Source organism: Polypterus senegalus, chromosome 2 (genome assembly GCF_016835505.1).
Source record: "Polypterus senegalus isolate Bchr_013 chromosome 2, ASM1683550v1, whole genome shotgun sequence".
Lineage (NCBI taxonomy): Eukaryota > Metazoa > Chordata > Cladistia > Polypteriformes > Polypteridae > Polypterus > Polypterus senegalus.
This window is the reverse complement of record NC_053155.1, coordinates 85,875,611-85,903,079: the sequence shown is the minus strand read 5'-3', so window position 1 is coordinate 85,903,079 and position 27,469 is coordinate 85,875,611. Positions and strand designations below refer to the sequence as shown.

The following is a 27,469-nucleotide window of genomic DNA, read 5'->3' as shown; positions in this document are numbered from 1 at the left end:
TGGTTCACACCGAAAGGGATGCTGGGTTTCGTAGTTCTTATAAATAAAAACAATAACATTTCCGCGCTGCATTAACAGCTGTACCAAACTCCAATTCCCATGCACCATTTGAAACGGGTTACGTTGCTATAGTGACCGCCAGCGTCTTTCCTGTTCGCTTTCCAAACCCGCAGCGAGGACCTTCTCTGCTTTCTGCCAGACAATCACTATCGAGTGAGTCTTCAAAAGTAAAACAACAAGAGTTGATTCTACAACATCCGTGTTGTGTAAAACACAATTAATGTTACAGATACCGCTTAGGCAAACAACGGATACGTGGGGTAAAATAAAATCGAAGAAATCAGACCAGGAAATGTTTAAAAAAAATTGGGCGCAGGAACTAACACTGGATTGGATAGGAAGGCACTAGCACCACAGTATCGCCCAACAGTAAATTAGTAAAATGTAAATTAACAAGTTTACAAAATCAATCATTCAATCAACATTTATTTATATAGCACATATTCATACAAAAAAATGTAGCTCAAAGTGCTTTACAAAATGAACAGAAAAATAGAAGACAAAATAAAAAATAAACATAAGTCAACATTAATTAACATAGAATAAGAGTAAGGTCCGATGGCCAGGGTTGACAGAAAAAACAAAAAAAACTCCAAAGGCTGGAGTAAAAAATAAAATCTGTAGGGGTTCCAGACCAAGAGACCGCCCAGTCCCCTCTGGGCAATCTACCTAGCATAAGTCAAACAGTCCTCTTTGTATTTAGGGTTTTCATGGAAGGACCTGATGATGATGGTCACGTAAAGAACATTTCAATAGAATATTTTCACAATACAGGGCTGCAATGATCTCCAACTATTTGAAGATAAATTCTGAAAACCATTATGACATATAATTAAAGGCAACAATAATACTATATGACTGTGAAGACACAATGGGCGAGCATCCATACATCCATTATCCAACCCGCTATATCCTAACTACAGGGTCACGGGGGTCTGCTGGGGCCAATCCCAGCCAACACAGGGCAAAAAGCAGGAAACAAACCCCGGGCAAGGCGCCAGCCCACCGCAGCGTTCACATACACAAAGAGCAATTTAGGATCACCAATGCACTTAACCTGCATGTCTTTGGATTGTGGGAGGAAACTCACGCAGATATGGGGTGAACATGCAAACTCCATGCAGGGTGGACCCGGGAAGCGAACCCAGGTCTCCTAACTGTGAGGCAGCAGCACTACCACTGCGCCCCCCATGAGTGAGCATATGAAACGATATTTTAAGTTACATGGTGATTGTTTCATAATGACTATAATTAAGAAGTTTCCCTTGCAGGTCCCCATTCATTTTGGATAATGTTGGAAAAGACTCTGTTGATGATATTTCAAACAATGAAACGATACATAAAAAACCCTCCCAAGACATAATATTTTTCAGATCCAAAATTATAAAAACAAGTAATAAGCTGTAGGTGTGCTAAAGAGACCTTTATTAGCCCCCCAACAATTCTGATACAGAAGGCTCAAAAATTTTGTCATCCACATCTGCTGTTTTTGTTTTCTCTGTTGGTCCCATTGTTCCACTCGCAACCTATTTTAGATGGTTTGAGGACAATTTTATAAAGTTATACAAAAGGTCCAAGAAATCATCAAGTATTATAAGAACAGCTTGGCCTCTTTACTTCAAAACATCACCATTACCCTTTCAACCTAAATAAACATGTCTACATTAAATATTAAGCAAACCAGTAACGGCGGACTGCCTGTAACGTGCAGTGAATACACTTAACTTATAGTTCTCATCATCTTTCTCTGTATGTTTAGGATTCGTTTGCTCAGAGGTTGATGCGCTTGCTGCTTCTTGAGAAGCTCTTGTTTTCTCCACCCTAGTGACCGCTTCTTCTTTTATTCCATTAAAACTGATTAAGTCAGTTTTTGTGTTGCAATTAGCCTACTTAGTACGTTTTTCCTAATTTTTCACTTAAGCTGGAACTTAGGTATGAAGAGGTAGAGGGAGTGACAGTGAAGGTGGTAGGGATGAGAGCGGCACCTGTACGCATGTGCTACACGGCTGCCCTGCTGTCCGCTGCCAGGAATTGATTCTGCTCCCTTAAATAGACGATTTTAGAAAAACAAAAACTATTTAATATTGCCAAGCCTGTAGAATAATTAGGCATTTTTAAACATATGCCAGATAGCACTAAAAGGATCACTTAAAATCAAATGATACCACAAGATGTTTACACAGTTTTGAACACCAGTGAAGAACAGAGCTTGCAATATGATTCCCAGATTTGTGGTGTGAAAAAGGATATTATTTTTATCTGCTCTGTGCAGTTCAGGGTTGGAGCCTCTCTACGTGGGACTGACCCTAATGGGGTGCCAGTATAATTCAGTCCATCTTCAGACACACACAAACACACAATCACTCACTAAGAGCCAATTTAGACTTGTGAATCAGTCTAACATTGCTCCAGAGGACACTCCTGACTGTTCCAAGTGGAGACGTGTTTGCCGGACAGCGGACCCTGCATCGCCACAGGATAGCTTCTAGAAAGGAGAAGCATCAATCTAACATACAAGTGTTTAGGATTTGGAAGTAAAACCAGAGTACTAGGAGAGAAACCCATTCAGATCCTGACCCAATAAGCATTGGCAGACTTGCCTCTTGGAGCTATGAGACAGCACTGCTAACCAATATTCCACTGAGAAACGCTAAATTAAAACACAGATTAGATTAGATGACAATTTATTCAACTTTTTAAAAAATATCATGTCTCATTTTACAAAAGCTCTGTTGTAAAACAGAAGTATTATGATAGATGTACATTTAGGAAGGTGGATTTTCTTTAATTTCATTATGTATTTTCCACCCACGTCTCTAGACATGTATGTTTTCCTGTATGAGTGTGATTGTGTGTTTGAGTGTAACCAGTGATGAACTGACCCCCTTTTCAAAACCAGTTCTTGCTTTTAGTGCATGCTGCCTGGATACTCTATGCCACTTGTTAGATTACAAAAACTTTATTAATCCAAAAAGGAAATTCAGATGCATACAGCAGCAGATACATAAAACAACACAAATATGGACTCACAGAACAAATAATTCAATCTATTAATATACAGACAGACAGACAGACAGACAGACAGACAGACAGATAGATAGATAGATAGATAGATAGATAGATAGATAGATAGATAGATAGATAGATAGATAGATAGATAGATAGAATCATTTTGTCTGGGATGTTGGGAGGAAGCATTGAATTGCTTGATAGCCGCAGGCAGAAAAGATCCCCAGAGGGACCTCTTAGGACACCATGGACGAATGGCCTTTTAGCTAAAGGTTCTCCAAGTGTGCGCCTCCTGGAAGGGCTTTTTCTTCATGGCATCCAATTTTGCAGAATAGATTCCAGTGTGTCAAGGGTTAGCAAAGTGATGGAGCAGAAATTCCTTAAAAGTTTGTTCAGACATTGTGGATATTCTGAACTCAAGCTGCTTTTCCAGGAAGCCATGCGTAGAACAGCACCCTGGCTACTATGGACTGATAAAATATATCCAGCAGTTTCCTGCACAAATCGAGAGACCTGAGTTTCCCAATGAAGTACGATTGATTCTGACCCTTCTTGTGCAGCCTAAGTTGTCAGACCAGTCCAGTTTGGTGTTTATAATTTTAGCTGCTTTTACTTTTAGTTTTGCACCACTTTCACATGGTGACTGGTCCTGGAGGCATGCTGGTAGCCCACCACCAACTCTATTGTCTTGCTAATGTTGAACTGTGGGTGTTTCTCCCTACACCACATGGAAAAGTCCTCCACAAGCTTACTGTACTCTGACTTGTCTCCATTATTAATGCAGCCTATAATGGAGGAGTCATATGAGAATTTCTGCAGATGGCATCTGCTAATATTGTACTGGAAGCCTGTTGTGTAGAGGGTAAATATGAGGGGAGACAGGACAGTTCCCTCGGGCGCGCCTGTATTACACACCACCATTTCTGACACACATTCCTCGAGCATTACAAACTGTTGTCTGTTGGTCAGATATTTCATGATATAGATTGTGGGGGCATCAAGATGCATTGAAATAAAACAAATTTTATAGTAATTTGTAATACTGAATGGGACAGATAACAAATCAATAAAATAAACAGAAGTAACAAATTTAATTTAGTATGGTGTGATCAAGTGATCAAAGTACTAATATGTTACCAGCAAAGACTGCCTACGATACCGTCCAAAGTAAAGCTGAGAGAATAGACAGAAACCCTATCCACGTGACAAGGGATCACGTTACTCTAGTTGAAGCTTCATCGCATGTTGATGACGTTTCACTTAGCGAGTGGCTGTTGCATGTAGCTAGAATTCTACTTTAATCAGACCGGTAGAATAGAATATTTGAGATGCTTGTTTGTCAAATACAGTTGTAGCCACGGATTTTTATATTTATTCCGAAGTTGCGTTTCTTTAAAACGCAGACCACTAGGTAAGCATATCGCTGATCTGGTGTTCATGGAGTAAAAATGACACGTGCACCGTGGCTTAAGTTGCGGTTCGTATGTGTACATTGCTGCATGTACCAGTAACGTATTTACTTATTAGCTGTTTCTTGTGTTTACTTTTATCATAACTTATTATAAAATCGCATCGTGTGACTCAAGTTATTCGCACATAATGAGTTTAGTGTCCTAAATGCTGTGGTTTGAAAGTCATTGTGGTAAGAGCATGAGCACAACTGGAACAATTGGGAGTAAGTTATCGTTTATTACACCTCCCAGTTTCAGTGATCTAAATTCTATTTTGATTGCGCCGACGAGTGAAAGATATATAAATCAGGAAAAAACAAGAGCCTGATATTAATATCTGAAATAAATAAACCGATGAGATAAACAAAGTAGCTCAACGGAGTGGAATCCGCTTCACAGAATGATCGATATCAGAACATTACAATATTAGGAAAAACTGTGACAAGAACAGGCCGTTCAGCCCAACAAACTCCCCCATCATGTACAAGTCGATTGTTCTAAATAGCATCAAGTCGAGGTTTAAAGTCCTGCTGACCATCACAGTAGTTAATAATTTATTCCATGCGTCTATGCTTGTTTGGGTGATCTAAATTATATTCTTGATTGTGCATTAGTTCTGTTTCTATTATGAATAACTTGCATGTAATGTTGATTGATGGCTTTGTGTATGTCTGAACTTGGGCTGTTTCATCCTATTGTATTTGACCCAGTGGGACTCTGCAATAATCGAACTTTGAAGCATAGCAGTGAAAAAAGTCGCTATATAAATGCAAAGAATTATTATTATTATTAATTGGCTACAGATATGATTTTGGAATTGGGGCATGGAGCAAAAAGTATAATTAGGTGTGGGACAAACTCAGTGGCCTTCTATATGTAATGGGTAACAATGTAGAGTAAGATTTCTGCTAAGAAGAACTTATTGAAAGTGTGCATTCATCCCTACCTCCTCTGTATGGAATATGGAAAACGTCAGTTTCCGGAGTGTCAGCTAACTCTCTTTTTTTTTTTTCTTTCTACTTCTAAAATCTAAAACTTCATAACCTCTTCTGCATTTCCAGATTTTCTACTCTTCCTTCTCTCAAGAAATGCTTTGTAAGAGGCAGGCTTCTTAAGGAAAGTGAATTTCTCGTGTCTGTTAACAGATGTACTGTAGAATGGAAGCACTGAAGAAAGTTGTCCTTTCTTTACGAAACATTTGAAGATCATTGCATCCCTTACTCTGAGTAAGAAACCTTGTGGATTTCTGATATTTTTTAAATGCTCTATGCATATTTTTGACATTAGCAGTCACAGTTGTGTCAAGTGAAAGGAACTTCTTCAAACTAAAATCTTCTCCAAAGTCAAACATGCAATCCAGGCTCTCTATACTTAAAATGTTACCCTTAGAATATAATAAAGCAAAAAAAAAAAAAAACAAACTCCATGAACAGAAAGCCAAGACTATTCATTTTCAAGATAAATGTGATTTCAATTAACTGTCAAGCAGGTTATTATTTTTTTTAATTTCTCTTTCAGTCCTTAGGTTATTCTACATTTTGTTTTGTCCAGGTGGAAGCCTGTTCCTAGAATTGGCAGCATACATGAAGCTGGACATTTCCAAAGTTGTGAATGGCTGCCGGCTAGGTAGCATACGACATTTGGGCAAAAATGCAGACCAAGTCCTGGATGTTCCAGGATGTATTCTGTACACACGCAGTGGAGCAGCACCACATCTCACCCAGGAAACTCTTGAGACCATTGAAAAGATGCCAGCAGTGACTCAAGTAACACTAAGTACATTGTGAGGAAAAAGCTTTTTTTTTTTTTTTCTTTTTCAAATTAAATCCTGTACTTTCTAAAAAAAATTGTTATTGGCTAATTGTAAAAATATTTTACTTGAAAATCATCATTTTCAAAATGAATATTGCTCTTTCTTTAATATTTAAAATTTATAATCTTATCCACATAATGGTCCCTAATAAATTAAAAATCTGTGGAATTTTTGTTCAAGATTAATAGGTGTAAAAGAAATAGCTTTGTAATGAAAACATTTTGTCATACTGTGTTTTAAATAACAATATTTGTGCAGTATAGACTGAGTTTGCATGGTTTGCTCTAGTTGTTGCTACTTTAGGTGAGGTGTGGGGAATGTTAAGGGTGTGTTATAATACTGTTTAGTCATAACTTAGGGAAATGTGTGAGGATTTCAGATTGATTCCAGTCATGAAAATATTGTTTAATTAAACAAGGGATAAACAAATCTGTTTCAAACGTATTCTCAATTCATTATTCTGTCCTTTTTGCTTTAAAAGGGCAGAGCATCAAGAGGTGTTGGAAGATTATAAAGCAGGCGCTGCAAGTTTTCTAGGTGCGTTTCTGGATTTTATGAGATTTTAATATCTTAAGTAACAGTTCAAAATGCTGCTACCATTGACTGATGTTTGACATGTTAACCAAAGTCGACTTTGTGTTTATTGGGGTTTAGTAGTTTTTGTAATATCAGTAAGGTCAGTTAACCTTTATTGTCAGTTAGAGCAAGCAAGTTTACACCAATTTTGATAGAACGTTTGCAACAAATATACCCAATTCCTGTTTGTATGTATATTGTTAAGAATACATACATAAAATGAAGGAAAAATAATACTTGTATTGTCTCTAAGGCCACTTAACAATATATACACTGGATATATTCATATTCCTCAGTATGTGGCCTTCAAGACAATACGAGGTGTGGCAGAAAAGTAATGAGCCTGATTTTTTATCTACCAAAGTTTTTATTTTTTTCAAACATCAATGATATCCCCTTCAAAGTAGTTCCCCTGGGCAGCTACACACCGATGGAGACGACGTTCCCACTGTTGGTAGCAGAGCTGGAAGTCTTCAACCGGTATGGTCTTCAGCATGTCCGTTACACTCTTTTGAATGTTTTCTAAAGTCCCGAAATGACGTCCTTTGAGGACATTTTTCAGTTTAGGAAAAAGGAAAAATTGCGCTGAATTGTAGAATGATGTACAGATATACCATCTGCAGAAAGATGTTCTTGCAGGTCTTTGGAGGTGATCTGTGAGTTGTCTGTAACCTCACAATCCTGCGCATATGCCACTCCAGTATTTTTCTTGGCCTACCAGACCTGGGTTTTAACAGCAACTGTGCCTGTGGCCTTCTATTTCCTGATTACATTCCTTACAGTTGAAACTGACAGTTTAAACCTCTGAGATAGCTTTTTGTAGCCTTCCCCTAAACCATGACACTGAACAATCTTTGTTTTCAGATCTGTTGAGAGTTGCTTTGAGGATCCCATGCTGTCACTCTTCAGAGGAGAGTCAAAGGGAAACACAACTTGCAATTGACAACCTTAAATACATTTTCTTATGATTGGACACACCTGGCTATGAAGTCAGCAAAATTACAAGGGGACCCACATTTTTCCACAGCCAGTTTTCACATTTGGTTTAATTTCATACAACTAAATACTGCTTCACTAAAAATCTTTGTTCGGAAAACACCCCAGTACTCAGATGTTCCTAGGAAATGAAAGACCTACCGCTGTTATCTTTTTTGTTGAAAGTAGAGTAAATTATTATGCAGTTATTATATAACGTTTTCATATGACTGTACATTATTGCCAGTCCTCTGGAGTCCTGGCTTTGTGTCTCTGGGAGTCTGGGAGGCAAAGAGGCTCCCTTGCATTTCATTCTGTTTTCCAAAATTTCACATTTCAGATGTAAGGTTGCATATTCATTATACACCTTGTAATATCTTCTGAAAGTAAAAATACATGGTCTGCTATATACCTCACAATTCTATTAACCTTACTTAATCTGTTTAGATTATGGTCTGGATTTAGAGAGCGATAAGTTTACTAATATTCTGAAGCCTTTTTCATAAAGTTCTTTTTGTGTAGCACAAGGATTTTCTTTGTTAGATTAATTTTAATTGATAATCTATTAAGCAAAGTTTTGATGCAAATGATACAGCTTAATATTTTTGTAGGGTTTTTTTTCTTTATAATTTTTATGTTTTTTTTTTTTTCTGTAAACCTCAGGAGTACCCAACTCTGTGCTATACTGTTCACTCCATGACCCTGCCTCTCCTTTTCCTACTGGTTTTATGACAAATAAGGTAGGCTTGACATCTCAGTCTTCCGTTCAAGGCCCTGTTTTACTAGATGTGTTTTGTTATTGTGATGTGTTGGGGAGGATGGTGGGGAGGAGAGAGAGAAAAAGAAAATCTTCAGGTAATTAATTGATTAATGCAGCATGCATCAATGCTGAAATGAAATAATTTGATGTACATGTATATTAAATTAAAGTAGCAGCCATTACAGGAAAAAACAAATTCAAAATGTCTGTATTTTTACCAATTAAAATTGATTTGAACATCAGTGAAGCCAATATTAAATGTCTACATCTGCCAGGTACCATATTCTGTACTAATGGATAGTTTCTGCTTTACAGTGGGTTGATTAGTTAACCACTTTGGCGTTTCTTTTAAAGAAAAAAACAACACATATCTAAAATTATGCTTTAATATTAATATATAGATTGTTTTCTTTAGTTATTATTATTGATGGTGTCATTTATTACATTGCTATAGTGGCTTGTGTTTATTTCAGATATTTTAAAGTACCACACATAATAAACATGTAAATTAGAAGCCATAAAATGTTAGGTGGTCGTGAATAACTTTAATAAGGAAGTAATCCATAGATGAATTGGAAGCATCTTCTACAGGCTACCATATTCTTATTTCAAATGGTAGCTTGTTATTTAATCTAATAAGGCATATGCAACGAAAAATATCTGTTGATTATGGGAGATTTCAGCCTTAAATACTGACTAGGAATTTCCTCGGCAATGTAGGAGTGTGACCTGAAATTATGTTCATGGCAAATCACTAGTCGCTACATCTGTCTCAAGTTTAACACTTGGTGGTGCTTTTTCTTAGCTATTTCCTTTTTTAACAAAAAAAAAAAAAAATGATTACATCTTGCCTGAAGAAGGGGCCTGAGTTGCCTCGAAAGCTTGCATATTGTAATCTTTTTAGTTAGCCAATAAAAGGTGTCATTTTGCTTGGCTCTTCTCTACTTTTTTAACAATAAAGATGAAGTAAAAAGGTTGATCCTTTGTGCAACAGAGATTGCAATATGGTCAAACTTAAATCAGTATTTGGAAAAAAAACAAAAAAGCACATCAAAATGAAGACCTGCAACGTGTGAAGAGAATAGTTTTTGTGAATGAGGAAATCTGTTGAAAGATGTTGAGAATGGGAAAATCCATCCATCCATTTTCCAACCTGTTGATTTCGAACACAGGGTCACGGGGGTCTGCTGGAGCCAGTCCCAGCCAACACAGGGCGCAAGGCAGGAACCAATCCTGGGAAAGGCGCCAACCCACCACAGGAATGGGAAAATATGAAATATTTTTTACCATAAATTATAAATTGTAATTTTAGAAAATTTGTAATGCTTTTACAAAATAAATATATTCTAAAACCAAAATAAAAGTATTAGCAACAGACTTAATGATCAGATTAAAACATAAAAACATTTAATATAAATATACATTACCGGTGAAAAGTTTTAGAACACCTTACAGCACAACAGCTTCAAGCACAGCTTAACAACAATTGAAAAACAAGTCTCAGTTTCTACTGTGAAGAGGAGACCTTGTGCTGCAGGTTTGACAGGACGAATGGCAGGAAGAAAGTCATTCCTTAAAGGACAAAATAGGGCCTTGAAATAACAGCTGTGGACTGGAAGAATGTCTTATGGATCAATGAATCATAATATGAAATCTTCATCACGCAGGGTGTTTGTACGCCGTTGAGTTGGTGAAAGGATGGTTCTTCAGTGTGTGACACCAGCTGTCAGACATGGAGAGGCAAGTGTGATGATCTGGGGCTCTTTTGTTGGAGGCAGAGTTGGTGACTTGCACAGAGTAACTAATTCTAAATCAGAAGTGTTACTACAGGTTGGCAGTTATCAGCAAAGGTGGCTACTTTGATGAATCAAAGATTTTAATAAAAGTTTGTACACTTAATGATTGCTTGACTTATTTTTTTATTTGCCAGTGTTTATTTGTTCTATGCCTTGATTTCATGAGGCATTGGGACATTAAACTGTATGCATTTCCATAAAAACTGAAAAACAGAGGTGTTCTAAAACTTTTGACCAGTAGTGTATTAAAAAAAACAATCACTACAGAAAATAGAAGTAAAAAAAAAAAAAATAAATGGGGACCAAGATGAATACTAAATTCTGCAGCTAGGGATACAAAGGCACAATAAAGGTTAAGAAAGACCAGCTAAATAACTGCAATGTAAGCTGCAAACATAAATAAAATGAATCTTTGAAAAGGAGCAGGGAATAGTAAGTAAGCTAAATATATATATATATATATATATATATATATTATTATTTTTATTGCATTCCATACGAATCAATCAAGTTTTACATAAAGAAAATTTGAGTTAAGAACAAATTGATCAATACCCCTAAGAGAGAGAGCAAGCCAAACAGCATGAAATTTAAGACCTGTAGACATACATAAATTAATGGATTCTCTGTGCTTTATGAGATTATTTTAAAATATTACTGATTAGATCCTGCCATGTTTTGAAAAAAGTCTGTACGGATCCTCTAACTGAGTATTTGATTTTTTCCAGTTTCAAATAATATAACACATCGGTTTCCCACTGACTTAAAAGAGGAGAGTTTGGGTTCTTCCAGTTTATCAGAATGAGTCTGCGTGCCAAGAGTGTAGTGAATGCAATCACAATTTGTTTGTCCTTCTCCACTTTAAGCCCCTCTGGAAGAACCCCAAACACAGCTGTGAATGGGTTAGGAGGGATTCTAAATAAATATTTAACACAAGAAAGAAAATATGAAATGTTAGTTAGTTTAAGATTTTAAAATAGTCATATTTCAGGCACTATTCAACACCTAGTGAAATCCATGAATCTGATGGAATTTTACCAGCAGCATGCAAAGTAATAAAAGATGTTATTTACTGTACTGTATGAAACTTGGGTAAGCGAGTTCCAGTGATCACTTCAGGTTAGAGAAGTACCTGTATCAAGTTAACAAGAAGATGGCCAAAATGAGCCTCATTAATTACTGAGCAATAACTATCATTGCAGAATTATTATGTAATCTCAAAGTCCAGTACTGTTTATTTGAAAATAATATTTTATCTTATTATAATCTTATTTTATCAGAATTTACTTGCAAGAGCAAGATTTACCAGACTAGTCAATTTGCCTTTGTTGAACAGGCAACTGAAGCAGTAGAGAGCCACAAAGCATACAATGTAATGCAGTTGTACTTAAAATAAATAATTCGGTATAATTTTGCAACAAAGGTTAAAGTTGCAGGTTACCCTTGTGAAATGCATTGTGATGCATGTTCTCAAATTATTTCACTAAAGACATTAAGTCAAAATGTTTTTCTTTCTGTAGATTATAATGTTTTGTTTTTCTTTAAAATGCCTATGTTATAATTTGACGTTACAGACCGTCTCAGTGTGGGGTAGTGGAGGTCGAATTGAGATGACTCCCTCAAAATTCATGGCACTCCAGGAAGCAGTGAAGCCAGACTGGTTCCAGAGTATGGCTGATGGAGATACATCAGGGCAGCACACCTCCTGGAAACGAGTCAGAAAGTCTGTGGATCGCACTATAGTTTTCTTAGATGAGTGTTTGAAATTGCAGAAGGAATCACCGGTAAGCACAGTCAGACTTCTTTTTTCACAATTGAATATTAAAAAAAGTTACAGGTACAGGGTAAGCTTATTTCGGAACAGCATTAATTCATTCTTGTCAAGTACTAAGGAAGCTGTAGACTGATCCTTTTTAAAGAAAAATGTTTTTTCTAGTTTCGCATAAGACATTGGAGTAATTGTAAATTCAATGTTATCTGACAGATAAGCAAGTATTTATTCCCTAGAATGGTCTAAGTTTGGGGCATCCCCAAAGCATATAACCTAGTGAGGCTGGTGCCTGTTGGCATGATTCACAATTTAGATCCTGTCCCTGGGTTGAGATAGATTTTTAGATATCATAGCTGAAATAGCTGAATTATACCATGCGTTGGACATATTCAAGAAGTATATTGTGAATGACTGAATTCAAATTTATTACGTTTAAAGAGTCTAGCAATACTGCCAGCTTTGTTCATTACTGTAAAGTTTTGTTTCAAGCATAGATAAGACTTTCCCAATTTTCCTTGATTAAGTTCCTTAAGACATTTTCTGACTTGTACATAGAAAAACTAATGAGATACTAGTGAATTACTTTTGATGCAGAGTAATTTTTTAAGATGCACCCATATTGTCAAAATAGAGATACCTAAAGGTCTGAGTACCTTATGACTTCCATGAATTAAATACTTCCTAATTTTAAGAAGATGATTGTTTGTTGGTCCATTTAGGAATACCTTCTGTGCCTCGGATTGTTTCCTGTATTGATATCCTTTGTTGAGTAAATATGCACCAACAGATTACTAGTACATTATAACCAGTAAGGCCTGGAGCACACAGAGCAGTGAACAGAAAAAGGAGTGTGTATATTCTAAATAACATTAGAATTGTATCTATTTTTTAAAAAAAGGGATTGCTTATATAAATATTGAAAATCTGAGAAATATTCTTTTCAAAAGTAGTCTAATAGCCAGAGTGAGGTAAAGATGTTATTATGTACAGATCTCTAAGCGTTTTAATCCTGGACATTTTCCAAACCGAGTACTGTATATGTTTGAGAAAACATATAAGAGTGCAACAGATAAGAGCTTCTTTGTCTTAAAGTGCTTCCTACATTGGTGTATTGATGATAATTTGTATTTACTTGGACACAGACCAGGAAATATAAAGAAGTACTGCAAGAATTTAATTCTGTTGCAGACCAATCTTGTGTATATTCATCGATTTGTGTCAATGTGCAGGTCTTTATGCCCTATATATATGCTGCACAGTAATAAAATTGAAAGTTAGGTAGTGCCATGCCCCCTTCTGCTGTAGGTCAGTCCAGAGTCACCCTTTGAAAATGTGGATGTTTCAAATCTATACTAATAAAAGGCAAAGCCCTCACTCACTCACTCACTCACTCACTCACTCACTAACTTCCCGTGTAGGTAGAAGGCTGAAATTTGGCAGGCTCATTCCTTACAGCTTACTTACAAAAGTTGGGCAGGTTTCATTTCGAAATTCTACGCCTAATGGTCATAACTGGAAGGTATTTTTCTCCATTAACTGTAATGGAGTTGAGCTGGAATGACGTGGGGGGGCGGAGTTTCGTGTGACATCATCACGCCTCTCACGTGAACTGACTGTCAGCGCGTGCGTAGAAAACCAGGAAGACCTCCAAAAAGCGCTTAAGAAAACATGCATTATATAATTGAGAAGGCAGCGAAACAATAAGAAGCGAGCGAGTGACATATACTACCATATTCATGACTGATGCTACCTCAGAAAGAAAGCAAGGTGTAAACCTAAACTTTAAATTAAGTTCATAGACAGGCTACCGCTGGCGTTTCACATGCCCACAGGTAATGCGGGATACAAGTTTAATGAGAGGGCGAGGATATAAGCGAGAGTTTTGATCACTTTATAACTAAGTTAAAATTGTAGGTGAAGGGGTGTGCTTATGCAAATTCCGAGACTGTGTTTGTGGGGATTGACAGTTAAAGGCGGGTGGGGAGTCACGTCATCATCTCCCCTCCCATTCATCTCATTTGGCTCTGAGCTGAGCTCCGCAGCCCCGCCGTCTTCCGAAGCAACTTCGTCAGACTGCCACCAAATACTCACAGAAAAATCCACAAGTTAATACACACGCTGTCTCTATAGAGTTTCTCCACACTGAATCCTCCAGGCACTACTTACAAAAGGTTACATTGACAATCGTGTTACGTTATTTTTAAAATCTTTCCTTTTCTTAGCACAAGCACAGCTGAGAAGCTTCGATGCATGTGCTCCATAACGTTAAAAATAATGCATTTAATCACACTTTGCATTACAAGCAAAGGGGAGCTTTTGTCAATGCATGATTTCCTGGTACACCGATTACTTTGATCAGCGCATCCCGATTCATTTTACCCTCGCACCACCTTAGTTTGAGAAGAAGTATGAAAAAATATGAGGTTAACACATTAAGACAGATCACCAATTCAAGCTTTATGAATAATCGATTAAGCCATCAATAATTGTTTTGGTAAAGCCATCCTCCTTCCATTTTATAATTTTTCCGCCACTAGCCATGATTAAATGAGCGGTAAATAAAGTAAGAGCAAAGCGAGGGTGACTTATTTAGGCAGGCATATATATGACAGCAACACTCATGACAATGTCAATCATGTTACGTTATTATTAAAATGTTTCCTTTTCTTTTTCATTACTTCTTTAACACACTACTTCTCCGCTGCGAGGGGCGGGTATTTTGATATATATATATATATATATATGAATGACCTCCAAAGAGCTGAGACTTTTGATATCATGAGCGTGTCTGCAAAACTGTGGTCTCCTGCCCTGCAAAAGTCGAGCAGCCAGCGCGCGTGCATAGCTGTGCCGGCCTTTGAGACGCTGACTGCGCTTCTGCCTTAAGTCAAAGTGAGCACTTTTAATTTTTTTCATCCTCCCCCTGCGCTATAGCCCAGACAAGTGCAAACACGGGACCCCTTTTCTACACCACAGCAAAATAATATTAAGGCGATTCACACTTTCTTTTGCACGTATCGATTATGAGGTTCTCACCGGATTATGAAGACACGCACAGTGGAGGACTGACAGTGCCATCACAGCTGATTAATGGCGGGGCGTCTCACCAGTCTACACAAGACCCACCGCGACTGTCCCCAAAAGGCGATCATAGCGTCAGCGAACACATCTCTCTATACTATATAAAAGAAAAAGGCAACTTTCCTTTCTTTACACCTTTTTCCTTTTATCCCAAACCAAAGCCTTTCTCTTAACACTGCAGAGGACACAAAACTAATTTTCTTTAAATGCCGGTAAGGCACATTACCAGAGGCACAAATTTGAACGTTCACATAGAAAATGTAATTTCTATACCACAGCCGTCGTGTATATATATATATATATATATATATATATATATATATACACACACACACACATACGTGCGTGCGTACATACATACATACATACACACATATATATAATTTGTGTGTGTGTATGTATGTATGTGTGTATATATGATGTAGATAGGTATGTGTATGTGTATATATATATATATATATATATATATATGTGTGTATGTATGTGTGTGTGTGTGTGTATAGATATGAAGATATGTGTGTGTGAAAACTTTGTGACGCTGCCGACAAATACACAAAACAATTACTTTGACAATCATGTTACATTATTTTTAAAATGTTTCCTTTTCTTTTTCATAACTTCTTTAACACACTACTTCTCAGCTGCCAAGCGTATATATATATATATATATATATATATATATAGAGATATATATATAGAGATATATATATATATAGAGATATATATATAGAGATAGATATATATATATACTGTATATATATATATAGAGATAGATAGATATATATATATATATATATATAGAGAGATATATATATATATATATATATATATAGAGATATATATATATATATATATATATATATAGAGATATATATATATATATATATATATATATAGAGAGATATATATATATATATATATATATATATATAGAGATATATATATATATATATATATATATAGAGATAGAGATATATAGATAGATAGATATGAGAACAACACTCATATCAATGACAAAACAATTACATTAACAATCATGTTACGTTATTTTTAAAATTTTTCCTTTTCTTTTTCGTACCTTCTTTAACACACTACTTCTCCGCTGCGAAGCGCGGGTATTCTGCTAGTTCCAAATAAATGAAATAATGATTGAATCTAATTTTTATAAAAAATGAGTTGTTAATGTATATAGGGATGCTTTGAAATAGAAAAAGAAGCTTGGGAAGGATGTTCGTCTTGACAGTGTTGATTCTCTGCGCTAATGTGAGATGGAGGAAAGACCATCTATTCATGTCTTGTTTCATTTTTTCCATGTAGACAGCAAATTTGTTTTTGAAAAAGAGCGTTATATTTATCTGAGATGTCTACCCCTACATATTTAAATTGATCTGTTAATTAACATAAATGGGAAGGTGTCCAGTCTAATATTGTATACTGGAGAGTTCACTGGAAAAAGCACAATTTTATTTTTTTAATTTTGTTGTCTCCAGCTTCTCTAAATGTTGCTAATAATAGTGGAGCTACCTTTATTTGAAATTTTTTTTTATAAAATTCCACTGGGTAGCCATCAGGGCCTGCTGCTTTCCCACTTGGAAGTGGATTTATGGCATATAGTAATTCTGAGAGTGTGAAAGGTTTATCCAGTTCCACTGCACTAAGACAACCCAGCTGTGGTATCTGTAATGAATCAAAAAAATTCATCAGTTTGTGTCTTATCATCTTTAAAATGAGTAGAATATAAGGAATTGTAGTACTCTCTAAATGTGTGAGTTATATTTTTATGGTCAGTGATTTTATCTCCGTCTGTGTTGGTAATCACTGTTGTTGCTTTGCAGACTTTCTGTTTGTGGATTTGTTAGGCTAAGATCTTATTGGCCTTTGCGTATTCTAGATCTGTTATGGTAATTTTGCTGATGAACTCGGGTGCCTTCTTGGTTTCCAGTTTATTTGTGTGAGAAAGATATGTAATGATCTGATCTCATAAAATGCCTTCAGAGTTTCCCAGTGTATTCCTACAGAGACCTCTGAGGATGCATTTGTCTTAAGAAAATAATCAGTATGCTTGGATATGAATTTGGTATATTTTTGATAATGGGGGTTCATATGCCAGCTACAAGATGATTGTGTTAGGCATAGTGATTTAGGCTCTGTGATTGGAGATAACAATAGTGTCGTATTTACAAGATTTGATAATGGGCAAAATAATCAGTGAGTAACAGTGATGTACTGATGAGAAGAAGGAATGTGCTCCCATGTTTGGATTTAAAAACCTCCATGGTTCGATGAAGTTATGATCAATTACAAACTGTGAAATTATTTTGCAGTATTAGATGTTATTGCCACTTTAGCTCAAGACCATTCCAAGTCTAGATTTAAAACAAAATTTAAGTCTCCGTTCACATTAGATGCAAATACATATTGAATAAAATCTCTGTCATCCACTCTTCACAATCTAGCAGCACTCTAGGACTTTCTTGTTACCTTTTTGAGTATGTCCTGGGTCTCCAGTTTCCTATTGAGGGAGGTATACTGGTCCTTGCACTTAGTTGAATTATGCTTTCAAGTACACTATTCATCACATTTCTCAAGTGTGTTCAGTGTGATTAAGCAATATATAGATTGTGACAATATTTACTTAAAATGCTTATTGCAATTAGTTGCAAATATTTTTGGAGAGGTGGTGTGGTTTTCTTGGTTCGTTCTGTATATAAACAAAAGGTGACCGTTCATTGCCTTTTTTTTGTTTCCTGGTCCCTTTCTAGGTGTTATTCCCACTATTTATATGTAATAAACATCCATCCTTGTAATGCCAGATTAAATCTTGCTTGCAATATTTAAACTAAACATTTTTTTTCTTTTCTTGGTGGACACTCCCTATAGAACCTTAAAAATGCCCAGGTGTTTGGAGTGGTAGAAGGGGCTGATGATCTGGAGGAGAGAGTGCGATCAGCACAGGAAACGGCCAAGCGCCCAGTTGCAGGCTTTGTTCTTGATGGCTTTCAAAAGCATACCATGTCCAAAGAGCTCCGGTCAAAACTGATTTCCGCAGTTATGGCAGAACTACCAGATGACAAACCCAGGTAATAGTCTCTGTGATTGTATTTAATATATTGAGGAAAGTAAATGTGTTTTTTTTATTTTTCTTCTTCTATGAGTCATGCTATTTTTAACTTCACTACGCCAATATCTAAACAGTCATGGATTTTGAAAGATGAGCTTATGATTTCTAAATGAAACGTCTGCAGGGAGCATAAACATCTGACTTAATCCTGAAATTGTAGATGCAATACAGATTTAAATGGTGATGGTAAGAGAATTTTTTTTTTAAATTGTAAATCCTAATGCGTAAGTATGGTGGAAATGTTATGCCTCATAAAATGGCAAATTTATCCTTATAGTCATATTCTGAGAGAAAATACATGGTTAGTTTTATGTATTTATTCTTGCTTAATGTGCCATTTTGCTTATGTGCAATATGTCTGTCAGTGATCTAACTAATGAAAGTTAAATTGTATTATATTGTACCGAAATCGCTGTGTCTAACATTTAATTAAAACTAGTGCTGTTACCTGGCATCACCCAAGAAATTTCATAAGACGATGGAGCGTCAGTTATAGTACTGTCAGTTAATTGGATGTATCAGAAGTACAGTGTAACTAAGTGCTTTTCTGTACACAATATTTTTAGTGTGTTACCCCATAAAGTTTAATATTTCAAATACTCTACTGACAGAGTGTGACCATGAGCACATCACTTCACCTTCCCATGCTCCAATTGGAAAACCAAAAGAAATGTAGCCAATTGTATCTCAGATGTTATAATTTGCCTTTGATAAAGGCATCAGTAAAATAATAACAAATAAATTATTTGGTCACTTGAGTTGCTTACTCTGGAACATGCTATACACCGTTGTAAATGAGTATAACATTCCTGCATTAGATCACTTTTTTTTTCCCCCCTTTGCCTAGTGACTTGGCATTTGTTGATGGTCATTGCAAAACAGAATGTTTTGAATTGAAATCAGTAATCCATTAGGATTGATATGAAATTTGAGTATATATTTATCAAATGTTTACAATTTACATTTGTTTATGCTATGTTTAGCTAGTCATATGTTGCTCCTGTTTAAAGTTCACAGATGTGAATATATATGCAAAACAATGCTTGAAGTGGATATACATATGTGCTGATACCTTATGTCAGTATTTCTCAACCACTAGGTTCTGGGTTGCTTTTGCTGGGTAATGAGTATGAGTGGCCATCAGTGGGTCACAAGCACACAAGGTGGAAAGAAAAGCTGTTTCATGTACTGAAACTCTGAACCCCCAGGACCTGCCTACTGCCATGTTTGTTTCACCAAAAGGGACTGACTCTCACCCTACACTTTTTTTACACTCACCAAGGGGGGTTATTCCACTCGCACTACTTACCTCTGGAACAACAGATATACTAAAAAAAACTCCCTAGATCCCCTCACCACGTGACCTACTTTGCCCCCAGTTGCAGTAGTGAAAGCCAAGCCACTGTTAGACAACACTAAAAAACAGAAAATACTAAACATTTTGCTTTGCATTTTCCTCGAGATTTGCCGACTTTTCTTTTTTTATTCACAACACAATCATGTCTTTTTTCCTCACCTGAACAATTTAGTATTCTGTCCACCCTGTTGGCTAACGGTGGTGTTCATGTATTTCATCAGTCACTTCTGCTGTGTCCTTCATTTGCATAAAGCATACTCGGGGCAGTGAAGCACACTGTAGATAGCATTGTATTAATAAATATGCACGTTGTGGTCATTGTGAATTCCTCCTTCGCCCATTGTGTATGAGAGGACCTGGCCATTGACTGGTAGCCTTCCCAGAGCGGCTTGGTATGGATTAAATGGATTTAAGTATATAGTGTTGTTTTGCTTCATTTTTTAGACATGGAAGACTTTCTTAAACATAATATTTAAAATGTTTCATTTTAAATGTTTGTTTGGTGTTATGGCAAAGTAATATTGCTTCTTATTATGTGAAGTTTCTCAGTACTTTTAATTTATAATGCAGCAGTGAATGACTGTCATCATTTGTTTACTCAACTATTTCATGTATATTTTGAAAATTCTTACAACTCTTCACTCATCTCATTGTCCCTTCTACCAGGAATCTTGATCTTTCTGAATGAAACACTTAAGACTTCCGAAGTAAATATTAATGTGGTTCAGAACAATGCTAATTTTAATCACTGCAGGTCTGCTTTGGCATCATTTGCAGGTTGGTGACATGCGCCAACCTGTTCCAGCAGATTTGTCAATGCATTACTGTAGTATATTTATTACTATATTGAAAATGTGAACCTGTTTCACTACAGTGACAACATTGCTTCTGTAGATAATAGGAATTATTGGTGCCATAGGTTAAAGTGTTGTCCTTCTCTGGCGTTACCTGCTAGATCACTGGTACATCAACAATTCTGAAGAGTTGTAAACGTATGGAACAGAATTTAACACTTGAGTATTTTAGATGAGCTTTGAAAGATTTGAAAGAAAATACACGTTTTTGTTACATTTAACCAGATTGAAGAGACATATAGACAAGTCGTGTCCAGATAAACTAATGCATGGCCCTCCAGCAACTATCCACTGTCACTTGCTTCATTCTTTTAGTTAAGCTACTTATAGATAGAGAGAAATCAATAGACAGATATTGGTGAGTTTTATTTTTCAGCCATAATATAAAAAGGCAATTAACTTACTTTTTACTTAGCCTCCAGGAAATAATCACTGTGTAATAAACATAAAAATTGAGACTGTCCTATTAGTTATTCACTTAAAACATGAATGAACATTGTCTTTCACTAATTAGGACTTTCGTAACCTAGTATAACGATAGTTCTCTTTCAGAAATTGGCCATAGAACCATTGTACTTAAAGCTAAAAATATGTGCTTGTTGCATATTTGACATTCTTACTGGTTGTTACGCAGGCCATCAATGTCCTCTGTGTACAGGTGTACTAATTAATTCAATGCTTTATTAGTTTATGTAACAATTATATTTTTAATAACCTACATTTCTTCAGTCTAGCATCTTTCTCTCATCCAGTCCTCTAATTTATTGACATCTAACCAGACACCTTCAGACTTATGTACGTTCAGTGACTTGCACTGCAGATTTGTATATTTTGTCCCAGGAGTTTAGATAAACAGACATTTTACAACATTCTAAAGAAAAAAATTTTTTTTCTTTTATAAAATTTTGCAGATTATACAGTTGGCATCTGTTTTATAGTTATCTCAAATGATTTTTTGTGTGTCTATCGATCTATAGATCATCTATCTATAGATATATAGTGTGTGTGTGTGTGTGTGTGTGTGTGTGTGTGTCTGTATATATCAATGATCAGCATTAAGCACTTTTTGAAGTAAAAAAAAAAAAAATAGGTAGCACCCATGATACATTTTATTAACTAGTTTATTATCGTTTAAGGCTCGTTCAGGGAATTGGCAGACCAGATGACGTGTTGGACTGTGTGGAAGCCGGAGTGGACCTTTTTGAAAGCTTCTTTCCGTATCAGGTGACGGAACGTGGATGTGCCCTGTCCTTTAACTACAGCTATCAGATTGACCCAGAGACAGAAGGTAGCCATTTAAAAAGAGGTGTTCATTAATATTATTTGCTAAAATTCATTGACACAAATATTTTTCCAAAATTCTTTGACAGATATCACATGAAGTTTGTATAAATTTTATGGATGATTCCACAAGTAGATTGTTTGTATTGTTGTCAATAGACTTGTACATTGGAACATGTAGTTTTATTAAATTGATGAGAATGATTTCCATCTCAACTTAGATGATTTGTTTTTTATTCAACTTATTCCATTGTGATATGGTGAAAATAACCTGCCTCATGTCCTATTTGTTTATTATCTATGCAGAGCTATTTCTTTGTAAAAACAATACAAGGAAAAAATACAAACCTTTGCCATTGTATTTGTGCAATAGGTAATTCCATTTTAATTTAAGAAATTGCCTTTTCATTTTTGACTTGCCATATGACTTACACTCAACCTCCAGGGCTCTGGAAGTTATCAGTATAAATAATAACTTTGAGTGTTTTCTTATTGAGCTGTAACTATTTTTCCTATAAAAGCAACATGGCTCAGCTGTAGGTCTTTGGAAATTTCACTGTTGAAGTTCATCTTGCAAACTTAATTTTTTACTCCTTTTGACTATTAAAAAACAATGAAAGGCTTTATTTTATTGCAGTGGGATCCTAGAGTGACTTTGTTCTCACTTTCAGACTCCTTATTATGTTGACCTGAACAGAGTGTCCCAAATATTACCCTTGTGGGTTTACTCTTACCAGCCTCATCACTGTCAGGGTTGACTCATACTGTAGCTAAATACTTTACTTTTCCCTTTATGTTATACCTATAACTCAGGCAGCAACACAGAGTAACATCAACAACCCAGAGACTAAGTGAAGGTTCGTAAATGAGTGTAACATCATAATACCAGTTCACCTGAATATTTAGAGGTTCATCTTGTTAGGAGTTAAATATTCAATATGCTTAGGCAGCCATGTGGCTCTTTATCTTAGCTGGTTGGTCTATGGATGGATGGAATGGCAGAGACACTTTCATGGGCTGCTATTTTAGCTTGAATTTATGTGGGTCTTGTGCTTCCTTAGTGTACCTCTTGGACCAGTGGGAATTGTACTGTAGTTTAGTTACCCCTCACTGAGCTTTTTCGCTTTAGACTCCAGCTAGGACTTGTTTAACATTTTTTTTCCCCAAGATATTATCTGTACTAGTTCTGACCTGGTGTAATGCAAAAAGTTGTTTCTGAAAGTATTTTTTTTTTTCTGAGTACATATTTTCTGCCATACTAGATTACAGTATCCTCAAGGCAGGCTTAGAGAATCAGTTCAAGGAAAAAAAAATCAATTTTTTACATTTGCTTGTACAGTGGTACCTCGGCATACGTTCTTAATCCGTTCAAGATCCTTTGACTTATACCAAACACATTTTTTCCATAAGAAATAAAGGGAAAATGATTAATCCGTTCCCATGAAAAAAAAATCCTATTGTTATTGGCATATTATACATTGATGGGGATGTATAAAATAATTTCAACACTGCTTAATACTAAAATTCATAAATACAAAAGCAATTAGATGAAATAAATGAAAATTTAACCTCAATTTACTTTTTAATAATGTCTTTGTTTTTCACAATCGTAGATACCGTCCTTCTCGGCATACGGTATGCAGCAGCCATGTCCCAGATACAGTATGCATGCCACCTTCATACTCTCCATACAGCGTGCCTTCTAAACCACACCCCTCCCTCCGGCAGTCATACGTCTCAAAAGACACAGACCATAGCAATCAACACCCGAACATAAAGCAATGGACAGAAGCATCATTGAACAATCATATACAAAAGGTAGCACGTGAGTTGTTCACTGAATGCTAGCAATTGCCGTACTGACGCTTGTGGGCAGTCGTAGCTTTGTCTCAAGAGAGAGGTAAACAAGGGTAGCACGCATGTCGTATTCCAAACAAAGGTTGTATACCAAGCAAAATTTTTTTATGTCCAAACAGGGCGTATACCAAGTTGACTTATTCCAAAGCGGACGTATACCAAGGTATCGCTGTATATGAGATTTAAAACAAAAATTCGGATGCGAGTGTCAATAGGCTGTACGCCCTAGGAACCAAGTTACCTGAACTATTCTGTAACATTTCAGTAATCATTTACTACTCTGATGCTGATCTTTGTGATCATTAAATAGATCATTATGATAGCAATTGACAAGAAGAATTCATAATTAATTGCAGAATTACGGTATTTGACGGTTCCTTTAGAGTGTGTCTTTCTCTTGCACGATTTGGCTCAAAAACTAATCAGCACATCGTCCTCTCATAACAGGCTTAAATTTTGAGTTATTTTTCCATCCAGCTGTTTTAGCTGTAGACCGTCCTTAAGAAACTGTGACACTCTGCCAGACATACACCCATCTTCGAGATATTGATATTTTCAGTATTAAAACGTTGAGATCTGTGGAAAACGAGATTGAAACTTTTGATGATTCTAAAGCTTTCGCTCCTCCCTAATAGACATTAGGTTATGGTGGGGTAAGGTGCAAAGCAAAAAAGGTAAAGACAACTGAATTTTACAGTTAAAAATAAATACACAGGTGTATCTCTAGTTGTTTAAAAGCGATGATGTCATAGATTTGGCCTAATTCAACTGGCCACAGTTCTCCTCAAAGGCCTTCTTTAATTTCATAAGCATATTCCGAATTCTACAGAAACTGAATTTAAATAAGTTAGTCTGGTGTTTTCTGGTACTATGACCATTGGGTGTTAAGGTTTCTAACGATTCAGACATTTCTTTGTGGTCAGGAGTAACAGCATAATAAAGAAATAGTATATTAAAAGAAAACTCTACCAAAGAATTAAACTTTTGAATCGAAGACCGTTCTGTACCCTCATTCACGGTTAAAATGTCCTGTCTTCAATTTCAAAGCTTAATCCAATTTAAAAAGAGCCTCACATTCATGCACAACTCTCATTTTCCAGAAATATTTATTTAAACAATATTTTAACAAAAAATGTAAGTGTTTTGGATGTTCTGAGCAAACAATGGGATAACTCATGTATGGATTATGTAACATGAGTAACAAGAATTTTAGTATTGTTTGCTGCTGTTCTGTTTGCCCCCATTGAAAGCCATTGTAGCAGAAACTCTGTTCTCCAAGAAAACATGAGATTCAAAATTTCTCTTAGTCATTATTATAAACAACATAACAGATTTAAAAATTGTATAATTTTTGTATGGAGCTTTCATTTAAGTGGTACAGCAGGATATTAGGAAGCAAAATGAAACTGAACTGGTTCAGTAACAATTTAAAATCTTTATTTTTGAGCAAATCGGGAATAAACATAAATGCAGTATGAACTGCTATTCAGAGATGACTATCGGGCTGCTCTAGACCAGTGTTTCTTAAATATGGGTTGCATGACATGTCCAATTGTGTCATGGTGAGTTGTAAACGACAAAGGGTCGCAAATGGTTTGCGGAAAGCCTTGTGTGATGATTTGCTGCTTACATGGCTGTAACAAACCCCCCAGATGCCGGCCAGCATGCTGTTCATTACAGTACCTTACTATCCAATTAATTGAATATTGTAAATAATGTTGTAAAAGTTTACTTTTCTGTCAATTTATGTATTAATATCGTCTTGCATTATTTATATGTTCCAGAGTTAAATTTATTATGTTTCATGTACATTTGATAAGGTTATTTTCCCTGAAAGAATGTAATTACTTTATGTACAGAAAATTGGGAATTAACATGATTGCCTTGTAATATGTCAACAGAGAGTACATTGTTGGAGCAATGTTATCAGCCTTTAGTTCTAAGATGCTTATTGATTCTCATTTGTTTAATCTTTTTAGTGCTGAGAAAAAACAATGCTGTAAATGATGAAGTTACTGGAGAACGCTGTACTGAAGATTTAGAAGGGCAGATGACGTCTTTTGAAATGGATCTGAAAGATAAAAGGTGAGTACTGTGAAAAATACATCTCATCCTACAAGATGCTTGAAAGACCGATGATAGTGACTGGAGGACTGAAGTATCATTCATTCACTATCACTCATCACTTCCATCCGCTTTTTTTCTGGTGAGGGTTGCAGTGGTAACATCTCAAGATGAATAGAACTGGCCATAGTATACCAACAGTCTCCAAGTGCACCTGGGAAATACATAGTTGTTTCCAGATCAGCTGAGGAAGAATCCTTGGGTAATGGGAATGAAATGTACAAGTCTTGATTTTATGGTTTTAGTCTTTACTGTATGTAGCTTTCCATACTCAAATTATGTAATAAAGTGCATGCTGTAAGCCATAATTCAGATGCCCTTCATAAACATTGACTATTAGGCTGCACCAAATCTTAGATGCTTGTTTTGGTTTCACAGGTACTGTGATGATTTCACTCCCCTGCTCCATGACTGCTCCTGCTACTGTTGCAGAAACCACACCCGTGCTTACATTCATCACCTTCTGATAACCAATGAACTTCTCTCTGGGGTTCTTCTCATGATTCATAATTTTCACCACTACTTTGGATTCTTTCGCTCTTTGCGCCAGGCATTGCAAGATGGACACCTGGATAAACTGAAACAACACCTTGTTGGACACAGGTGCCTGGATCCCCAGAAAACATGAATATAGTGCTGGTTTATAAAGACGTAACAGATTTTTAACAGAGCTAGTTTTCCAGTTTCACACTTGTCATGTCTTCCATTTTAATCTGATCAATAGTGACATGATGATGCAGTGTCTTTCCATATAGAATGGCCTTTTCCAATACTAGCATTGTTATTTTCAAATTAGGGGTAATGTAAGAGTTTATGCAAATAAAAAAATATTTTTAACCATTGTATTCATCTAGGTGTTGTTGGTTAAACCCACCATTTCTATTTCTGATCACTAAATCTTTTTCTTCCTTTGACATTATATGCCAAACTGTGGGAAATGCTAATGTTTGTTTTTTTTTTAAAATACTTTACTTGAAGGTATTCCATGCAGTTTAATTAAAAACTTACCCAGAGAGGCATCCTTTTTATTATGGAAAAAGACTTTCAAATCTAGATATGCCTGTTTCATAGCAACGTTAGATATAATTGTTTGGAATTCTACTGCTCTGCGCCAGAAATGTGTTACTCCTTTTACTGACTGTTAGTGAGGGTTTAGTGTACATTTGGTTTTGTTTTCTTCAGCTGTTCAATTGTTTTTTTAGGTATATTTTAACATTGCATTTCTTTATCTACTCCCATCAACAGATGATCTCTCTAACTTTTTAATGACATAAAAAGGAAGTGGGAAAGGATGTTTCATTTAGTTTTTGTACATCTCTTGACAACATGGCCAAACTGGCTAAATGCGTCATTTACAAGGAAACAGAAAAATGGGTCTCAGCAGGCTATTGCTTATATTCATTTTTAAAGCCATCTTATGCAACATATATATATATATATATAAATTATTTAAATATTATATATGTGTTTACTGTATATTACATGTGGCATCTTTTATAATTGACCAACAGTGATTTGCCTGCTGCTTTGACATTTCAAAATCCACTCAGCTTTTATATGCATTAAAAAAAATGCAGCCGTGG

At 35.8% G+C, this 27,469-nt stretch overlaps 1 protein-coding gene across 3 annotated transcripts; it reads left to right on the top strand.

Annotated features, from left to right (window-relative positions):
- The first annotated feature begins 4,320 nt into the window (after positions 1 to 4,320).
- Positions 4,321 to 26,731, top strand: qtrt2 (queuine tRNA-ribosyltransferase accessory subunit 2). Of its 3 annotated transcripts, none has more exons than XM_039744094.1 (10): positions 4,321 to 4,480; positions 5,666 to 5,746; positions 6,072 to 6,303; positions 6,815 to 6,870; positions 8,548 to 8,624; positions 12,015 to 12,224; positions 18,173 to 18,372; positions 21,761 to 21,912; positions 25,742 to 25,847; positions 26,265 to 26,731. In XM_039744094.1, exons 3-10 carry the CDS (start codon positions 6,104 to 6,106, stop codon positions 26,512 to 26,514), a joined length of 1,251 nt encoding a protein of 416 aa, XP_039600028.1. In that variant the 5' UTR covers positions 4,321 to 4,480; positions 5,666 to 5,746; positions 6,072 to 6,103; the 3' UTR covers positions 26,515 to 26,731. The 3 variants fall into 3 exon arrangements, with proteins under 3 accessions (XP_039600028.1, XP_039600027.1, XP_039600029.1); XM_039744093.1 differs by having other exon boundaries at positions 5,582 to 5,746; XM_039744095.1 differs by lacking the exon at positions 5,666 to 5,746.
- Positions 26,732 to 27,469: the final 738 nt, after the last annotated feature.

Coding starts and splice junctions, on each gene's coding strand:
- qtrt2 (XM_039744095.1), top strand. CDS start 6,104: ATGAAGCTGGACATTTCCAAAGTTGTGAATGGCTGCCGGCTAGGTAGC. Junction 8,625..12,014: donor CTGGTTTTATGACAAATAAG/GTAGGCTTGACA, acceptor TTGACGTTACAG/ACCGTCTCAGTGTGGGGTAG. Junction 21,913..25,741: donor GATTGACCCAGAGACAGAAG/GTAGCCATTTAA, acceptor TAATCTTTTTAG/TGCTGAGAAAAAACAATGCT.